Source organism: Elaeis guineensis, chromosome 8, assembly GCF_000442705.2.
Source record: "Elaeis guineensis isolate ETL-2024a chromosome 8, EG11, whole genome shotgun sequence".
Taxonomy (NCBI): Eukaryota; Viridiplantae; Streptophyta; class Magnoliopsida; order Arecales; family Arecaceae; genus Elaeis; species Elaeis guineensis.
In genome coordinates, this window is record NC_026000.2 from 9781524 (window position 1) to 9800866 (window position 19343).

The following is a 19343-nucleotide window of genomic DNA, read 5'->3' on the forward strand; positions in this document are numbered from 1 at the left end:
TACGACAAATCCACTCCCAGTCGTCCGGGATTGCTGCCCGAATGAAAGCATCGGCCAGCTCACCACCCGACTTAGGAGTGGAGGGGGGCAACTGTTGGGGGATACCCACCGACCGACCGACTAACGGCCCGACCGACCGACTGGCGGCCCGACCGACTGGCGGCCCGACCGACCGACTGGCAGCCCGACCGACTAACGGCCCGACTGACCGACTGGCGGCCCGACCGACTCCGACGGACGACCCCGACTGACTTCTGCCCCAACCGACCGATTGACGGTCGGGGCGACCGACTGACGCCACTACTGGCCATTCTACGGTCCGTCGCCGACTGGGGATATGTCGGGCGTATCCATCCCGACCGATTGAACCCAGAGGTCTGATGGCCGACTCACATGAAACTCGCCGACCGACGGAGGAACCCGACGCCACTCTGCTGGCCACCGATCTAGGGTCGGCCGACTCCTCCGATCGCTGTACAGCCGCCAGACCTTGTCAGCTCTGACAGCGACATGCGGCACGGCTACCTAGGGGCATTGTCCCGCTGAGGGCATTGTCAATCTTGATGATTTGACCGCCGCACGGCGACGTGACATTTTCACGGCGACTCTGATCGCCCACAGTGAGTTGACAGTTTCTCACTTGTCCGCGCCATTAATGACGGCGCCATACTGCGCTCCACTATATAAACCGGGGAATGCAACAGTGCAAGGGATCGATCCGCTCCGTCTCTTCCAAAAACGCAGGCTCGCTCCTCTCTCTCTCTCTCTCTCAGAGCTCTCTGTCTACATTTCACTGTTGCCCAGTCACCTCTCTGACTTGACCGTCGGAGGGTCCCCACCGGAGCCGCCTCCGGTCAGCGCGGACTTCCTTTTGCAGGTGCACGCTTCCCGTCGATCGGACGACGAGGCGATTGGCCGCAACAAATTGTATTTAGAAAAGGATATCTCTTTAACTGTTATTTTTTTTATCATCTAAGAATTTATGCAATCAAAAGATGTGAAAAAGAATAAATTCCTATCATAATGTTACTCAATATAAATGTTAAATCATATAAAATTAGAAAACTTATTCTTTAATTACAGCTACTAGCTATAACTATATAAGACATGGATAAGAATTTGCTGTAAACAGATGCTCTCTAATTAATTTTTTTTATAACTAAAAACATGCTTGTATGTATGTAGGAGCATGAATATATATTTGTGTAATAATTTGGTCTGATCTTGAGTTCTTGGGCATGGATGTGTCTATATCCAGTTCTAATTTTAAGATCCAACAATCCATAGAATTTTTGGATTTATTTTTATATTCTAATCCTATATTTTGTTCTGACAGCTTTCCAGCTTCCATTGCAATGCCTACCACCAACACAATTAATTTATCCTTGATTCCTAGTTACGATTAGGGTCGCATTTTAAGCATAACCGACTCCATAAGACCTTCCGGACCCGGGCCGGCAGGTTATTATATTTGTAGCGCAATCGCTCACACTCTTTGGCGGAGGCTCGATTCCATTGAGCCATGGACGGAAACCAAGCAAAGCAGGTGAGCGAAATCCCCCACGAACGACGTCTCTCGCCTCTCCTCTCTCTCGATCAGTAATTCTTTTTTCGATTTAATTTCTTCGGTATCTGGAGGAGGAATGGTGATCGATTCTAGGTTTTTCTGTTTCCCCTTTTCTTTCCCGTCCTTGTTGTTTCAGATCCTCGAGCAGCAAGTGCTGACCGTGGCCAAGGCGGTGGAGGACAAACTTGATGACGAGATCGCGGCGCTGGACCGGCTCGACCTTGACGACCTCGAGGCCCTCCGGGAGCGCAGGCGGCAGCAGCTCAAGAAGATGGCCGAGAAGCGGAGCCAGTGGATCTCCCTTGGCCACGGTGAGTACTCCGAGATCGCCGAGAAGGAGTTCTTCGCTGCCGTCAAGGCCAGCGACCGCGTTGTGTGCCACTTCTACCGCGAGAATTGGCCTTGCAAGGTACCTGTGCCCCTTGCCCTGATTCTTCGATTTGCTCAAGAACGGATCTTGTTTCCTTTTCCTATCATCCTTTCTTGCTGGACCGGCAATGTGAGGAATTAATTACTAGAGGATGATTTTTTTTGGCATTCTCTGGGAAGTGGTCGTCTGAGATCTTAGGGAGGAATTTGATTGCTATTTGGTTTGACGTTTCGATTTTTGTGTCCTCACTTACATCATGGGTTTTTAAAAGGAATTTAGCTTTTGGGGCAAATTAGCATGCGAAATGGTTCTTCATGGCTTCAGGACGGTGATATATATATATATATATATATATATATATATAGAGAGAGAGAGAGAGAGAGAGAGAGAGAGTCGTGGTGATGGCTGAATTAAGTCAGGAGAAAGATGTGGATGCGTGCATATGTTCGGGACAGAAACAACTGCATCACAAAACATCATATGGTCAAGCCTTATTTGATGTTGATCTGATAAACCTCAATACTAATATCTAAAGAATTCCGTTTAATTCCTTTGTGTGACAATAGATTTGGAAGAGGAGTGGACAGGTCAGTTTGTGCTAATTTCTAGTTTCCATTACTGGTGAAGATGTTGCGACTAATATTGGATGTTATGTGACTAATTTAAATCATACTAGAATATGTGGCTAACTGGATTAAATATTCCGTTTTTTTGCTCATTTTGTGTAGTGATCTTCCTGATTGCATGTGGGGGCGCCCGGAAGGAGAGCATATGTCTTATTAAACTTCATGTACAATCTTGTTAATGTATGCTTGACTAAAATTTGACTGAAAATGCTGTAGGAATGGAACTCCTGATCTTATAAAGCTACATAATTATCCAGACCCAGTGCTTCATGGTATTTGGCACCTTTAAGGTTGACATTGCATTTTCTTGCTTTTGTTCTCTTTTCCCCTCAAAGCATCTTACTTTGTGCACTCTTTTCCTGTCCTAACAAATTTATGAGTTGCCTTTTGAAGAATAGTTCAGTAACAATAATGAATAAGCCTTTGAACTATTGCTACATCTCTGGATCTTGTTATTTTTACAAATTGATGTTTCAGTTGCCATTTTTATGTGTCTTCCTCCTCCTGCATTGCATTTTTGCATTAATAGTGGCCTTTCGATGTTATTAATGGAGAGACTGCTATCATCGAAAAAATAAAAAAAAGGAGAGACTGCAGCAGCTGGCTTTCTGCATTACAGTCTTTTTAATAAAATCAGTAAGGATATGGGTTTTAGGCAGGTGGATATGTGATGGGTAAAGGGGGCTTTGTTGATTGGCTTAAGCATGTTTTGGAGTTTTTAACAGATTTTTGGCAAATATTTTGGCTTTTAAGATTGGAGAGAAGTGGATCTGGCGCTTATCAGGTTTTACGGAGAAAAATTTAAAGGAAGTACAAGTTGTTGCTAATGCATTGGAAGGGGAGGGGGATGTTATGTAATGTTTAGGGGGTTAAAGTACGATATGCAGTTGAAATTCAGATCAAGTTTGTGATTGATCTAACATGAAAAGCTGGTGGAGGATGATGGACTGATAGAAAGAGAATAAGAAGAGGAGATTGAAGGAAGAAAGAGAGAGAAGAAAAAAACTGAACATGGGAAGGATGAGGGGAGGGTTACCAGATGGGAGCAAGGAAAGAAGAGAGAGAAAAGAGAATAGAGGAATTACGGGGATGAGAATATTGAAAGAATAGGCTGGGGGTAAAACAAGCCAAGGAATAGACTTGCCATCCATGGAAAAGAGAAGAAGAGTCTGAGGTAGAACAGTAGGAAGAAAACAATTGGAGGAATATGCCTTTACTTAAGTCAAAATAATTCTCTTTCAACATGCCGTGTTAGAATTGCAAAAAATTGCTCTACATTTGACAACCATGCAACTGCTTGGGGGCAGAGTGCTCAATCTTGTTGTAAGGAATCATAAAGGTACTCATCTTTTTCTAGGTAAAATGTTCTAATTAACTCCAGAAAATCATCTGAAAAGTTAATTTTGAATATCAAACGACCTTTTTAACTTTCAGTCTTTTCATATGATCGACTATACATTGGAAGTACGCAAACAGAACATTACTTTATTTGCCTTTTCAATATGAAGCTCATTCATAAACTTAATATGGATGCTAAAAATCTAGAACTATAACCCTAAGAAAAACTAATAATTAACATTGACTCAACTAAGCCCTTGGATGGACATGCTTTACTACTACCAGCATAAAGAAGTGGAACTTTATCGAATCAAAGAGTTCTTTGGAAAGAGTAAGACTTCCAATGTTTATTTTGAAGAATGATGAAAGGGAAAAAGGAAGAGGAAGTTAAATGAGAAAGGAGTGAACAGTAAGTAAGAGAAGATAAGGCCCTTCTCATTCTTCTAAGTCTTCCCTTTTGGGTTCTCATGATTCATGTAAAAAATATTTTGGTTGACTATTCCACCTTGCATATGCTTGGTTTATTAGATATATAAATTCCACAAGATCATTGTATAATGACATAACTTGAATGACAGATTCTTAACCCCAAGAATCTTCATATGCATCACACATTAGTTTTGTTAAATCCAATTTTTGCAGGTGGCAAATTAAACTCCAAAATGTTTTTGTGTGCCTATTGGTTGATGCACAATGGTCATCACAGGCATACAGACTAGGGAGACTGCCACCATTCATGCGATGGTGTTCATGCATATCCTGATAGGACCTAATTCTTCTGTGTTCTTCCATAAATTCAGAAAGAACATCATGTGATGGCCCGTCTTTTGTCAAATGAGTCTATTTTTGGCCTCTTATAGCTTACAAGCTTAAATAGATCTGCATTCAGGTCTTGTTTAGATGAACAGAAAGTTAGCTTAAACCATTTGCAAGATTGATATGGCCGGGCAACTATCTTAGAGTTCAGATCGTCTCCAGTTTGTGTTTGAAGGGAGAAGTCCAATTCCATCAACCAGTGTCCGTGTATCACTCAAAGGTGGGCAATTGAATTAGATCTTTCCAGAAGCTGGAGAGAATCTGCACTCACCATCAACTTCAAAATGTTCAATGTCTTGCATGCATGAAACTGCTTTTCGCTCTGGTAGAATAAGTTGTTGTCAAAATGTAAAACATCATGGCATATATACAGAATGTAATATTTGAGGTGCTGAGTATCATATTTAAGTGTTTTCCAGCAATTCATGGAACTAAGTGAGTTTAAAATGAAAAAAGGGAATAGAAAAAGTAAAGAGAGACTATATATATATATATATATATATATATATATATACACACACACACACATACATATATATATATATATATAGAGAGAGAGAGAGAGAGAGCCAAACTAAAATCAGGTTGACTAGATTTGGATTCAGATCCGGTCAAGTCAAAACTCTATAATAAGGGTTCTATATCAATAAGCCAAGCTGTTAAATGTGATCTACTACCGCAAAACTACTTGCACACAAAAAAATCATATGATTTGGAGACCTCTAGTCTATGCATCAAGAAGTCAAAAATTGAACAGTCTAAATAAAATTGAATTAGATGTATTCGGAATCTTCAAATCATATGATTTTTGGTATGCAAGTTATTTTAAAATAGTAGATTACATCTAACGGCTTGAATCATCGATGTAGGATCCTTATTATCCAGTTTTGATCTGATCGGATCTGAGTCTAAATCCGATCGACCTTACCCAAGTCTGCTCCTATATATATATGCATATACATATATATATATATATATATATAACAGATCTCAACTTACCCTCTATTTTTGTGCCTTTAGTGGGCCTAGTATTTCCGGCAATTGCAATGGCTTCTTTATTTCTTCATGTCCAAAAAAATAAGATTGAGAGAGAGAGAGAGAGCCACCCACACGAGCCTTGTTTGATGATGCACCACCCAAAAATCAAACCTAGAATCTCTATTTGTTAAGGAGTGGAGTGAAACAGTAGACCAAGCCTCTTGTTCACTACCTTATGATGTTTTCACACTAAAAAAATTTTATCAGAATAAATTTATGACCAGCTATCTCTTAAATTATGTTGTAGACCAACTTTTATTCCGTTCAATCTTTTTATTTCTAAATTTCGTGACTTTCATACATCCAATAATATGTAAGAATTGCAAGATCCGATCTGCTATGAAGTTGCGATAGGGACTTCTTTCTTTCTTTCTTTCTTTTGTGCATGTAGGTTGGTGAAGTGCTCTTTACTTTTGCTAATCTTTGCCACAATGAAGTGTAACAAACATGGTATTAATGTAAAACAAGAACAATGTATTTGAGGGATAACTTCAAAGGATTGGTTAGGTCTCATGTGCCGATCTGGGCATGCAGATCACCCCCAATTTGTCTAATACATTTGGGATGAGGCATCTGAAACGGAGGCTTCATCGATACACTTGTTTCCCTGTGACTCCTGTCTCATCACCATGTAAAAATGCACACAACGGTGTCTCATGCTGACCCTTCTATGGGAAGCTAGCACATATAGACTGCATCCAAATTCCATAAGATATGCTTGTTTCCTGTTTTCCTTCTTGTACATATTGAGTTACTAATTCAAACGAGTGATATATTTGTATTCGTATGCAGGTGATGGACAAGCACTTGAACATTCTCGCGAAGCAACATCTAGAAACACGCTTTCTGAAAATTCATGCTGAAAAGAGCCCCTTCTTGACTGATAAGCTTAGGATTGTTGTACTGCCTACTCTTGCTCTCGTAAAGGATGCGAAAGTTGAGGACTATGTGGTGAGTATGAAAACATTTTCAATTCTCTCACTGTTTTTACATGCATTTTATATTTGATCCAACAATTCATTTCAGGTTGGATTTGATGAGCTTGGGGGCTCTGATGAATTCAGTACAGAAGAGCTGGAGGAGAGGCTTGCTAAGTCACAAGTCATCTTCTTTGAGGGGGAAGCATCATCACATCCAACCAACCCGAGCACAACCAAAAGAAGTGTCCGGCAATCAGAAACATCTAATTTATCTGATTCTGATTAGTGCGGTCTTGCTTCACTAAATGGTGCTGAGAGGCTTAGATGATGGTGGGAGCTTCCAGACTTTTGTAAGAGAGGTAGCAAACTGGACTAGCAGTTGATCAGAAATTTCTCTATCCGTATCCAGTGTATCACTTATGATAAGCATCATATTGATTATGCATCCTGTTGTTTGTATTCTAGGCAAATCCTTGGAAATGGTCGGGAGGTAGGCTTTTGTTTTTAAATTGATTTCATTAAATGAGAAGTATCTATTGGTGTGCTAATTCTCAGCAACACTATAATCTGTTTTGTAGTTCTAGACATGAAACTGCGATATATCTTAAGGTGCAATCAGGTACTAAGATATGTTGCCTGCTCTATCATTCTGTATTGCTTGCATGTTTCAGGTAAAGGGGTCAGGCCTGGTTTGTTCTTGCTTTGAGGTTACTTTGTATGGCTAATATTTTATATGTCGGATCTAAAGAATGTTTCATATATTGGAGCTAATAGCATTGAGGTGGGATGGGTTTGATCTATCAGAGATGCTGGTCTAGTGAGGTTTTTGGATCCTAGTGGGCTTGCTGGTAGCTTGGCCCTTCGAGAAGCCCTTTGGCAATGGAGAAAATAGAGAAATACTTTATGCACCGAGGGTGATGGAAAATATCAATATGGAGTGCATCATCTTATCTAGTTGGTTTATGTAGCCGTTACTTTTCAATGTGCATTTAATGTCGTAGTTTTATTTTTTCATTTGAAATTTTGAATGACGAATATGCTCTCATTTTTTAGAAAAAATTATAACATCTTTTGTCTATATTATAACATTCTATGTGTAAAAAATATTTTTATTATTTAAAATTTTTAAATAAAAAAATAAAACTGCATGCATTAAATACATGTTGAAAAATGATTGGATAGAAATGTTTCTCCTATCTTATGACATTTTGATCCATATTATGATATTTTACATGCAGGAAGTCATAATTTGATGCAGGATGGTAGAATATATTATAGGATATCATAATTTTTTTTAAAGTTGAGGGATATTTTCGTCATTCAAAATTTCAAACGAAAAAACGAAACTGCAAATATTAAATGTGTGTTGAAAGCGGTGGTTATGTGGACCGATCGGATAAGACGGTGCAGTCCATATTGAATTTTCTACACTGGCCCGTGGTGCACAAAGAATTTTTTGAAAAAAATAATTGATTATTTTTTTTGATAAAATAAAAAAATTTATTCAAAAATATAAACAGTGTACAGAACATCTGAACGTAGCCCCAGTACAACCATCAGTAAACAAAATGGGCTACGCTGAAGAAGTAAAAACAGAAGAACAGGAACAGTAATTGTAACTAATACATCATGTCCAAAAGGTGTAGGTTTTGTTAGCAGAGAAACTTTACACTGAGTATCCCAACCAAGAGAACAAACCGCCTGGATTATAAGTAATAAGCAAACCCCAAAAATTACTGCGGGGATCAATGACCTGCATCCAAGAAAGTTGAGAAATCAGTAGGATTACAGACATTACTGTGAAGAGTAAAAAGCCTTTGCCCGGAGTATCGGTAGCTTGCCAAAACAGGTAAGCTGAACAAAAGCCATCAGAATTGTTGAAGGATGATAGAAGCATATGTTGACTTCCCAATTTACTTAAAATCATTGACATCATCAGTAAAAGCAGCACAGACCAACCAACCGAAGAAGTCCCAGTCCAGTATAGCAGAATCCAGTATGACTCATTGAAGAACATGATTCGACCAAAATAATAGGCTGTTTGGGAACAGGCCTACCAATCACTTCGGATTCGTGGGATGGGAACCCTAACTGGGGCCGGCCCAAAGCAACCTTATCCCCCCAGCCCAGAACCTGCATCCAAAAAGAGGAAAAAAAGAAAGATCATGGATGTTTTTATTATTATTTTCCCTCTTTTCCCGTCATATTCGGGGCCCATCACCACGGGAAATCCTGCGAGTTGTTTTTATAGGAATTATCCGAATAGGCCCAACGATGGTTTAATTTCCTATTGATATCGGATTGCATGTGTTGCAGAGGGAAAGGGATTTTAGTCTCATATTGACTGTTCAGTTAGGCCACCCATCTTATTAGGCTTTAGAATCCCCTTCCCATGTGGAGGCATCTTTTGGCTCCGATTGCTTTGGCACGAACACATCCGATCGTACTAGCACGGGTCCAAGAGGGTAAAGCCGTGAGGGGTCGTCCATGCCGTACGTTCCGATGGGCCTCCAAAGTGGACAATATCTTCACATCAGATTGGATACGGATTCCGACCTCATAAACTTGGCTGACCGGATCGTAATAATGGGCCAGGACAAAACTGACCTTACAAGCATGACAGACCGAATTCCAACAATGAGTCAAGGCAAAATCGTGAGGGGCCACTCATGCCGCACGAGATACGTCTCGATGGACCCCCAAATGCCGCATGAGATACGTCCCGATGGACCCCCAAAGCAGCCCCTTGAAAGGCACCTTTTGGCCCACGCAACGCGACTAATCAGACCATAATAACATGATTTGAATCCAGACATTTACTTTATTGCCCTTTATTAGCAACATACTTTCTTGGAATCCCATCACGTATGTCTGGTTAACCATGTTGCGTTCATTATTCTTCTTATGCACCCCTGACCGCACTAAACCCCAAAGCCAGATCCCCAGCTTCAAGGGGATTAAACTAATTGACATTCAAACATCTCCGGGGGGGATCGAAGGGTCTTGTTGCCCATTTGGAGTTTGATTGCTCTCTGTTCAGTGGGGTTGTTTTGATTTTATACTCATGATACGCTAAAGCATGTCACAGCTCTACTTTTCAGAGGGTAATGATGGGAGTGATCTCGTTTTGTACACCCATCAAATTTCTTTTGCATCGTGACCAATTCGAACACAAAATTGCTTGGTTACACCTAGGGCATCCAGATCTACCACATTTCACACTACTGTTGCACGATATATTTTCTGAAGTTGTGGTTTTAATCAACTAGGTGCTTCTAGTATAATATAAAATTATAACATTTCTTAAACCATAAAATGAGAAATTACTGCTTCTAATAGAATCTCATAAGTTAATGATTTTTTTCACCCTATCAACTGATATTGTTTTTAGTTTTTTGTGTTCTTCTTTTAACAACCAAGCACCTGAACACTAAAATGTAGAATCTTGAATTAGAAAGAGCACAAGATTGAAATCTCAAACATGTAGCTCCAAGCTAGGATGCAAAGTAAAGATACCCAATTAAACAGTTGGCAAAGTCTTATGTGTTAATAAAAATGCATGGATTTGATCCTACATTTCTTTTTGTTCATCTAGGCTTCTACAAACTGTAGTTATATAAAAGGATAGCTTCTCATTTTTACGATCATCATCATAAAAATGAGATGGACCTGATTGTTTGCACTAATATTGAATAAGAATGCAAATGAGTTGAACTGCTCATGAGCTACTTGAGCTCAACTTAAGTCTAAGCTCGAGTGAACTTTGCTATTATCAAATCTGAGATGAATCAAGCTCAAATAGTAAGATATTCAACTTGAAAACTTATAAGATTATTCAAATTTATATATTTTAATAATATTTTATTATTTATAACATATATTAATATATATACTTTTAGCAGATTAAAGTTCAAATTCGAGCTCAAATATAACTCGATTGATATTTGAGTCGAATTCGAATTTTTTCTTTTTTTTCATCAAACTGAGTACGAGCTTAGAATATTGAGGCGCAGTCAATCGCAAATCAAATTTCAAATTTGATTATTTTTGTATTAAGTTGAGCTCGATCTTTCAGCTATCCGGTTCAGCTAATTTATACCTCTAGAATTGATTATTTGAAACCTGTAAATCATTAAGCTCCGGATCCCACTAACCCTCGTTACAAATAGGGAAAAGGTAAGGGCACCGACAATTTAAGGTAATTCATCGGTTTGCAGTGGAACCACTCGTCTATGAATTATTTTTGGAACATAGTAGAGGTGTTATTATGTATGTTTTTGATAGAGTGTGTTGCGTTTAGTTTAACCAATTATTGAATTTATTTGGGATGATGAGATGCTATTTTTTAAAATTTAGAAAAATCCGGTGACAACTATTTAAGCGTTTTGCTGAAATTGACCGTTAGAATGATAGCTAAAGAAGATAAAGAAGAGATGCGTCCAGGTCTCGCGAATTCGCGTGGCTCATCATTCGCATCAGAAAGAAGATCAGGAAACGACAAGGACAAAGGTTGGAGCGGACAGAGTAGTCGTCTTTGTTTGCATTAGGGAACAAAAGGAAAGAGAGAAAGAGTTGGTTGGATTCGAAAGAAAGAAGAAAAAGTTGGACTTTGATTTCTGAGGAGTGGAAAGTTCTGCTTGTCATGAGCCTGGAGTGGGACGTCTAACAGGTAAGCATACCCACTACACGACACCACTTTTTCGATTTGTGCTAAAGCATGCGTTAGCTTCTTCTTTTGGGAGCCCAATCAAAAGGGCGCCCGTCGCCGTGGGTCATCTCTCTCACCGTGGACTGTAGGCAGGTGTATCGATGGTATGAGTATATATAAATAGATATACAAGTAGGTTTGGATAAAATTAATTAAATTTGAATTCAGGTCTGAATAGTTTAAAATTGAATAATGAATATTCTACATCGATGATTCAAATTATTGAATATAATTTACTATCTCATAACTACTTGCATACTAAAAATCATATAAAGACTTCTGACCTATGCATTAAGTAATTAAAAAATATATCTCATTTAATTTTATTAAGACTATCTAATTTTTGACTACTTGATGCATAAGCTAGGAGTCTTCAAATCATATAAGTTTTTATATACAAGTAATTTTAAGATAGTATATCATATTCAATAGTTTAGATCATTGATGTAGAATTTCTATTATAGAATTTGATCTGGTCAGATTTGGACTTAAATCTGATTAACTTGATTATAGTCCGGGCTACAGATATATGCATATATGTGTACATATATTTTTATATATCTTTGTGTATACTACTTTTTGAAGAGATGAAAATTTTAACGACATTCATAAAGCAATAATATATACGTGCAAAATGGGATATATATAGCCTACTGATTTTACCCTCCATAGGGTATTATGAGTTCATATCTTATGGTGTTATCTTAAGTATTTGACTTAAAATTCTAACAGCAGATTTTCTAAGCGTTATTCCAAAAAAAAAATAAAAACCCACACAAACGAAAGCCTAGTTTATAAATGGCCTATTTAGAAAAGTTAGGCCCATATTGAAGTGCGCCAAACTTGGTGCCAGATCAAGTTTACTCTTTTAGGTTCCTCCATCCTATTTTGGTAATAGTTGAGAAGGGTAAGAATAGCAGAATTATTTGAATTATTAAAAAAAAATTATGAATTGTTTATAAGTTTTTCATCTGCTTGATTGTTTGATTTCTGAGCCATCAAATTGTTCATGAACTATTTTAATAGTTCATTAATTTTGGAAAAAACTTCATAGATTGTTAATGACTTCTATTAGGCCCATCTTAGTGCTTTTTAAGATCTGGTGTTCTCACGATATTGTTAACACATGAGAAAAAGGCACATCTTAGGTACTCACCTCATATCTTCATTCATGGCATGCACTAGTTCTTGAAATAATTCTTTGTACTCAATGGCCTTAAATTTTAACCATTTTATTGGATCATCATTGCTTTTTATTGCAAAACATGTGACGTTGTTCCTACATTGGAAGTGTTCATTGAAACACCAAGTAGAAAACAATATATCACTCTGCTCGACATTGTTGACTTTCTTTCCTCCCAGCATTGTTGGCATTTGTTTACTTTTTTGCACCACAAACAAATCCTTCCCTTTTTTTTTTTTTTTTTTTTTTTAATTTTTTAATCTCTCCCATCCTCTCATTACCTCTAGTGTTCCCTTTTAATCGGTCCTTGTCTTATTTCCTCCCTGTAGGACAATGTAGGTAGGAGAAAGCTACATCACGATCCTAAGTGGGCCATCGTCACGTGGGACGGTTCCAATTTGGCTTTGGATACTTGTTCCAATCCATTGATCAACAATTTTGTGCGCATTGGTCGTGTCACCATTCTTTGGTAGGCCTTTCACTTTTGTCTTTTCTTTTGTTCCATGTTGCTAACAACTAGCTTGGAGATAAAGTAGCTTTTAATAGCCTAAAAAGAGTAGACGTCAATTAGAGGAGAAATTCTTAGGTTGACTTTGATCTACCATATGTATTGCAGACAAAGCTAATGAAAAAAAAAAAATCATATCAACATTTTGAATAGAAAAATTCTGCTATCATCTCAACACATTGCTGCTTAACTACTCCACTCTGGACATGCAATCAAGCATTTTCATTTGGAAATTAATTTTGAGCTTAATTGTAGTTTATGTATTATTTGAACAAAGTCAATGGGAATCTACTCATAATAAAAACTGAACCCCACACCTATGTTTTAGGACACTCATGAGGCCATGGCTCCTTAGATCAATCAAATTTCTACTTGTTCAGCCAATAGGTCACTTAGACACACTAACAAAACTGACTTGTTTAAGTTTCAAAACATTTGATTTCTCGAACAATATTAGCATACCGAAGCATTAATTTTATATTAGATTATTAATTATTCAATTTGATTCAGTCAAATTAGTAGACATTTGCTCCCCTTTTTTTTTCTCCAAAGTAGAAATCTGCTTCCTTTCTGGGTTTTGTCCAAGTGCATCTCCCACTAATGTTTTGCATCCTAACTTAAGAAATTCCAAGTTGACCTATCAATGGGATCACCATGCAAGACCTTATCCCATGTCTTTCTTCTGTCCTAATTCAAGAAATTCCCTGACAGACCAGAACAATGATATAATAAGGCTGGGTTTGATTAGCTATGAGTTAATGAAGGTATGAATGCAGTGTGAAAGAAGGGAAAGGAAAAGAAGTTGGGAAAGGGGAAAGTCCATGAATGGAATCACATGAATTGCAGTTGGGAGTAGGGCCTACGTTTTCTTTTTGTTTTGATATCTCCCTGAGCTCGTGGTGTCTAATAATGGCTCCAATGTTCTTAGACTGGTCTTTTAACCTACTACTCATGCATTATTGAATGGCCTCTATGGTTGGAAAAATGATTTGGGTTGGCTTAGACTTTACGGCAGTGATATCTGGCCGTATCCATTTCAAACATGAAAATAAAGGTAAAAAGAAAGAGAACGGATACTTTACGGTATTTAAAAAATATCGTAAGATATTATATATATTTTGGGAATGTCTATCAAAAAATGGATGGTCATGCATACGTTAAAATATTAAAAAAATATATATATATAAATTCTATAGATATTTGAATAATTTTGATAAATATTATATAATCATCTTTTTGTTTGTGGATGTCTCAATATATGCACAGCATCTGTGGTACTTTTTGAGTCTCATTCTAGAAAAAAAATATATATATATCAAAGTGCAAAGCTGTTTGAGAGAAAAAGTGAAAGGTCCCGTTCCGTTGTTTATTCTAAAATGATGCTATCACTTTCAGATCATATTACTAGAAAAGATACAATGCGATGGGTGAAATCTTCTTAATTTGTTGGAATTTATTTGAGTATATATATATAGCATGTACCATAATAATTATTGAAGAAAAATAAGGATATTACATCAATAATTTAAATTCAAAATTTGATTAATCACTATTTCCTATCTAAAACCAAAGAATCAAGTTGTAAAGTAACCAAAAAAAAAAATCAAGTGGTAAATGAGTAGCGATTGGTAGCGGTACTCAAACTAATTGCTAATTATATCCGTTTCTAGAATTTCACCATCTTTACCTGTTTAGAAGCGCTTATGACTTCATCGTACGCCCGCGAGTTGGATAGATGGTCCTTTTTCTTCACTTCTATCCATTCCTATCAAAAATTATCTTGGATTGGCATTTAGAGATTGATCTATTTTTGCCATCAAATCAACTCAACCACTAGTTTTTACCAAGTATGTATGTCAGTTTGTTTGTCCATATGTATGTATGTATAATTCATTTATCAAGTGCTGGTCTTGCAGAAATTATATCTTGCATCATATGTACCACATGGTGGTGCACCACACCAGTTATAACAATTTGCATCATATGTACCACATGGTGGTGCACCACACCAGTCATAACAATTTATTCTGTGGACGTCATTCGTCAAGCAGTCATCTTATTGCACCATCACAAAAATGAACAATAGTGATTGGATTGGTTCACTACCATATGGTGCACATATATGGTACACACAGTGTAGACAATAATTTCTCTCGTAAAGATAATGTTATCCCGCACCAATAAATTTGTACCTGAGCATAAAGGCATCATGAGGATTGCTCTAGATTTCCCAGTTGATAGTAGTGATAACAAGCACCCTACCTATGCTTGGAATTAGTCCCTAGCCCTTGCTCATGTTGGCTATAATAGGTAATTAGCATCAATGTCACACATAATAGGTGAAGATAAAGGACAAGTCAATTTGCATGCAAAGTCTTCAATTTAAACTATCTCAAACTCAAATGATATGTTAGAAAAGAATACTGGACATGTTCAAAATCCAAAATCTAAGTAAATATGCTAGCTTCAACAAGTACATCGTGCAATACTAATCCAATTCTCAAATATTTTTTTGACTGATGGAATCATAGCCATTCATTAAATTCTCTCTTAAATGGAAGAAATTATATCCTACACCACGCGTAATGAATTTCTCTCTTAAATGAAAGAATTTGTATCCTATACCACATACAGCACACGATCATACACAACCAATAATGACCATTTGTTCCAGTAGGCCTTATTCATCAAATATGCATCTTAATGTATCATCACAAAAACTAGTGGTCATAATTGGTTGTGTGCACGGCACTGGTGCATCCAATGTGGATAATAATTTCTTCATTCAAAAGGATGGCTCGATTCATGGAGGGCATCGACCCTACTTTATTTAATGACCTCACTATGCTAGAAGGCAGTATTGTCAAGCACCCTGCATCATAGGGTTTGCAGCTTAGCATAAAGGTATCATGGGGATTGCTCTAGCTTTTTTGGCTGACAGTAGTGATAACATGCACCCCACCTATGCCACTAGGAGTCAGTCCTTGGCTCTTGCCCATGTTGGCAGTAATAGGTAATTATAATCAATGCTACACAAAACAGGTGAGGATAAAGGACGGGTCAATTTATACGTGAAAGTCTCCAATTAATGTCATCTCAATCTTAAACGATGAGTTTGAAAGAAAAACTGAGAGTGCTCGTAATCCAAAATCCAACCATATATACTGGCTTCAACGAGTACATCATGCGATACTAATCCAATTCTTAAATATTTTGTTGATTGGTGGAATCGTATCTATTGCGAACAAAGATTTGATCCATTACATGAGGTATTATCCACTCTAATTCATGAACCTCACGATTTTATCCCTTACAAAATATTTCACTTTGGAAGAATTTTTTTCTTCCTTATAAACACGAGTCATTTTTGACCTACAATCAATGTGAGACTATTGATGCTCTCCACATTATTAAAATCATAACAGAGTGCTCCAATCAAGGAGAACTTAAATGTATACAGTCCGAGGAGCTCCACGATCAAACGAGACGGATCTCAGCTCTAAAAAATCGAGACGAACTTTGGCTCCTACCTGACACATCATTGTTGCGGACAAAGGCTCAACTCGTCACGTAAAGTATTGTCCGCTCTGACCCATCACGTGAGGTACTATTGCAGACATGGGCCAATAATACCTCATGTGATGGGCTAGAGCGGACAATACCTTACGTGATGAGCCGAATCCTTATCCGCAACAATGGCGTGTCAAGTAGGAACCGAGATCCGCCTCAATTCGTTGGGACTGAGGTCCGTCTCGACTAACTATGGAGTTCCTCGGACTGTACACATCGGAGTCTCTTTTGACTGGAGGCTTTATTGTGGTTCTAATAATATAAAGGGCACCAATAGTCCCATATCGCTTGTGGATCAAAGTAGACACGTTTATAAAGAGAAAATTTTTTTTTTCATATGAGGCATCTTTTAAAGAGTAAAATTGTGAGGTCCAAAAACGGTCCATATAGTCTTGGGACTAAGGATTATAGGTCAAAGTGGACAATACCTCATGTATTGAGCCATGAGTCTTTGATTGTAACAATATCTATCTATTAAATTTTTTTTGAATGAAAAAAATTATATTTTATATCAAATGCACCATATCACCGTACATATAACCAATAACAGCCACTGGTTTCAGTAGGCCTCATTCATCAAATACAAATCTCAATGCATCAACACAAAAGTCAATGGCGGTGATTGGTTGTGTGGACAGCCACCCTAATGCATGCAATATCGGCAATAATTTCTCTATTTAAGAGGATATTTTGATTCATGGAGGGCATCCGGCCCTACTTTATTTAATGGCCTCAGTATGCTAGAAGGCAATTTTGTCGGGCATCCTACACCAAAGGTTTTGTAGCTTAGCCTTGAGGTGCCATGGGAATTGCATTAGATGTCCTAGCTGATGGTAGTAATAACACGCACCCCACCTATGCTGGGAGTTGGCGCCTAGCCCTTGCCCATGTCGGCAATGATGGGTAATTATCATTAGGGCTACACATCACAGATGAGGATAAAGAATAAGTCAATTTGTATGCAAAATCTTCAATTTAAACCTTCTTAGACACAAAATTGTTAGGAAGAAAAATTGAAGATGTGTATAATCCAAAATCCAACAATATATATGCTGGCTTCAATAAAATACATCACGCAATACAAATCCAATTCTCAAATATTTTGTTGGCTGATTAATTTATAGCCATCCATTGCATGTATTGAGTTAGAATTAGTATAAAAAGAGATGCGGACTTTCCCAAACACGTGTGCAAGTAGGAATTAAGAGGTGATATTTTTCGTGCAGGTTCAAAGCCCGTAAAGAAAGAGCCGCATGCGGAATCCTTTTGACATTGCCTAAGAAAAAGGCTTTTTGCCTTTTTAACTAGACTAGATCTCATCATAATCCATCACACAAATATACGGAGAGAAAGGATTTAGGCTAGTAACACATAAATGCAGGTAAAATTGATAGGCTGATAAGTATATCAAATGAAAACCAATTAAAAAAAATTTAAAACGAAACGAACCATTGGCTGCAAGTGAACTGAATTTAAACACTTCCAAGGTTTGGAGGAGAATCCAACTTCGTTAGTTGCCTTTAAACCCAGGAGACAACATATTCCCATTCTCATTGATGCTTTTGTAAGCTCCGTGGTATTCGAGCCGCATGTGCATTATAATCAGGAAAAAAAAAAATGCATGATAAGAGTAAGCAACATTTTCCTTTTTTCTTTTCTTTTTAAAGAAGTAAAAACTTATTAAAAAAAAAAATCAAAGTTTCTAAGTTTCGTGTCAAAAAAAATGAGAATTTGTATATGCGGATGTGAATCCATCACTAGCAAACGGGTTGACTAAACTAATTATATGCATCCATTTAAGAATAGAGCCGTAAGTAAAATAGGTTTTTTTTTTTTTTTCACTAGAATCCAAAAACTATTTTGTTCCTGGCTTTATGCCGCCATCAAGTTGGACCACAAAAGGTGCCACTTAAATAAGCATTATTATTATTTTTGGAGTAAAAAGAAGAAGTACAGTAACTTTTGAGGAATTGCAAAATTCACATGCAAATCAATGGATGAACCAAAAGCAAAGACAATTATCACATGATGGACATCTAGTAGAAGGATAAATATTCAGAATTTAAAAAATAACAGTGGGTCGCCCTTCAAAAGAATCTTTTTATAATTCAACTTAAAAATAGCATTTGTGAGTCCTTCCCAAGCAGCTCTAAGTTCCATTTGTGGAACAGAATCAATTGTGAAGATCCTCGAACCTGCTAAAATCGGCCTCCCAAAATAATCAAGAATAACAAAATCTGCACCACCATTCGTTTCTCTTAAAAAGCCATCAAAATTAATCTTAAGCAATCCTTGGAGAGGGGATATCCAACCAATTTGAATAGGAAGAGGACTACTAGGGTCACTAGCATTCCGGAGAGTCATGGATTACCTATCACGCCATCCAACAAAGATTTCATGAATTTTGAAGCAAGTAAAAAGACCTTATCAACAATTTGAATGAAAACTATGTCTGAATTCTGAAAAATTTCAAATTTCCAACCTGACCATCTTAATTAACATGCTTCTCTCGGAAACCGTCAACGTCACAAACGGATGCTCAAATAAGGACTCAAGCTTTCTTTACCGGCAGAAAAGTAAACCTCAGACGTAAAAAAGAACGTACCCACCTAAATGACCTCATCTCGCTGGAGCATCTTAGCTAAATCCAATGCGGTACAAAGAAAAAATGTTTGAAATAACATTGAGACAATAAAATC

At 37.5% G+C, this 19343-nt stretch overlaps 1 protein-coding gene across 1 annotated transcript; it reads left to right on the forward strand.

Annotated features, from left to right (window-relative positions):
• The first annotated feature begins 1368 nt into the window (after positions 1-1368).
• LOC105050348 (thioredoxin domain-containing protein 9 homolog) lies at positions 1369-7317 on the forward strand. Its single transcript, XM_010930319.3, has 4 exons — positions 1369-1546; positions 1704-1976; positions 6548-6706; positions 6782-7317. Exons 1-4 carry the CDS (start codon positions 1523-1525, stop codon positions 6959-6961), a joined length of 636 nt encoding a protein of 211 aa, XP_010928621.1. The 5' UTR covers positions 1369-1522; the 3' UTR covers positions 6962-7317.
• Positions 7318-19343: the final 12026 nt, after the last annotated feature.

Coding starts and splice junctions, on each gene's coding strand:
- LOC105050348 (XM_010930319.3), top strand. CDS start 1,523: ATGGACGGAAACCAAGCAAAGCAG. Junction 1,547..1,703: donor ACGGAAACCAAGCAAAGCAG/GTGAGCGAAATC, acceptor TTGTTGTTTCAG/ATCCTCGAGCAGCAAGTGCT. Junction 6,707..6,781: donor CGAAAGTTGAGGACTATGTG/GTGAGTATGAAA, acceptor AATTCATTTCAG/GTTGGATTTGATGAGCTTGG.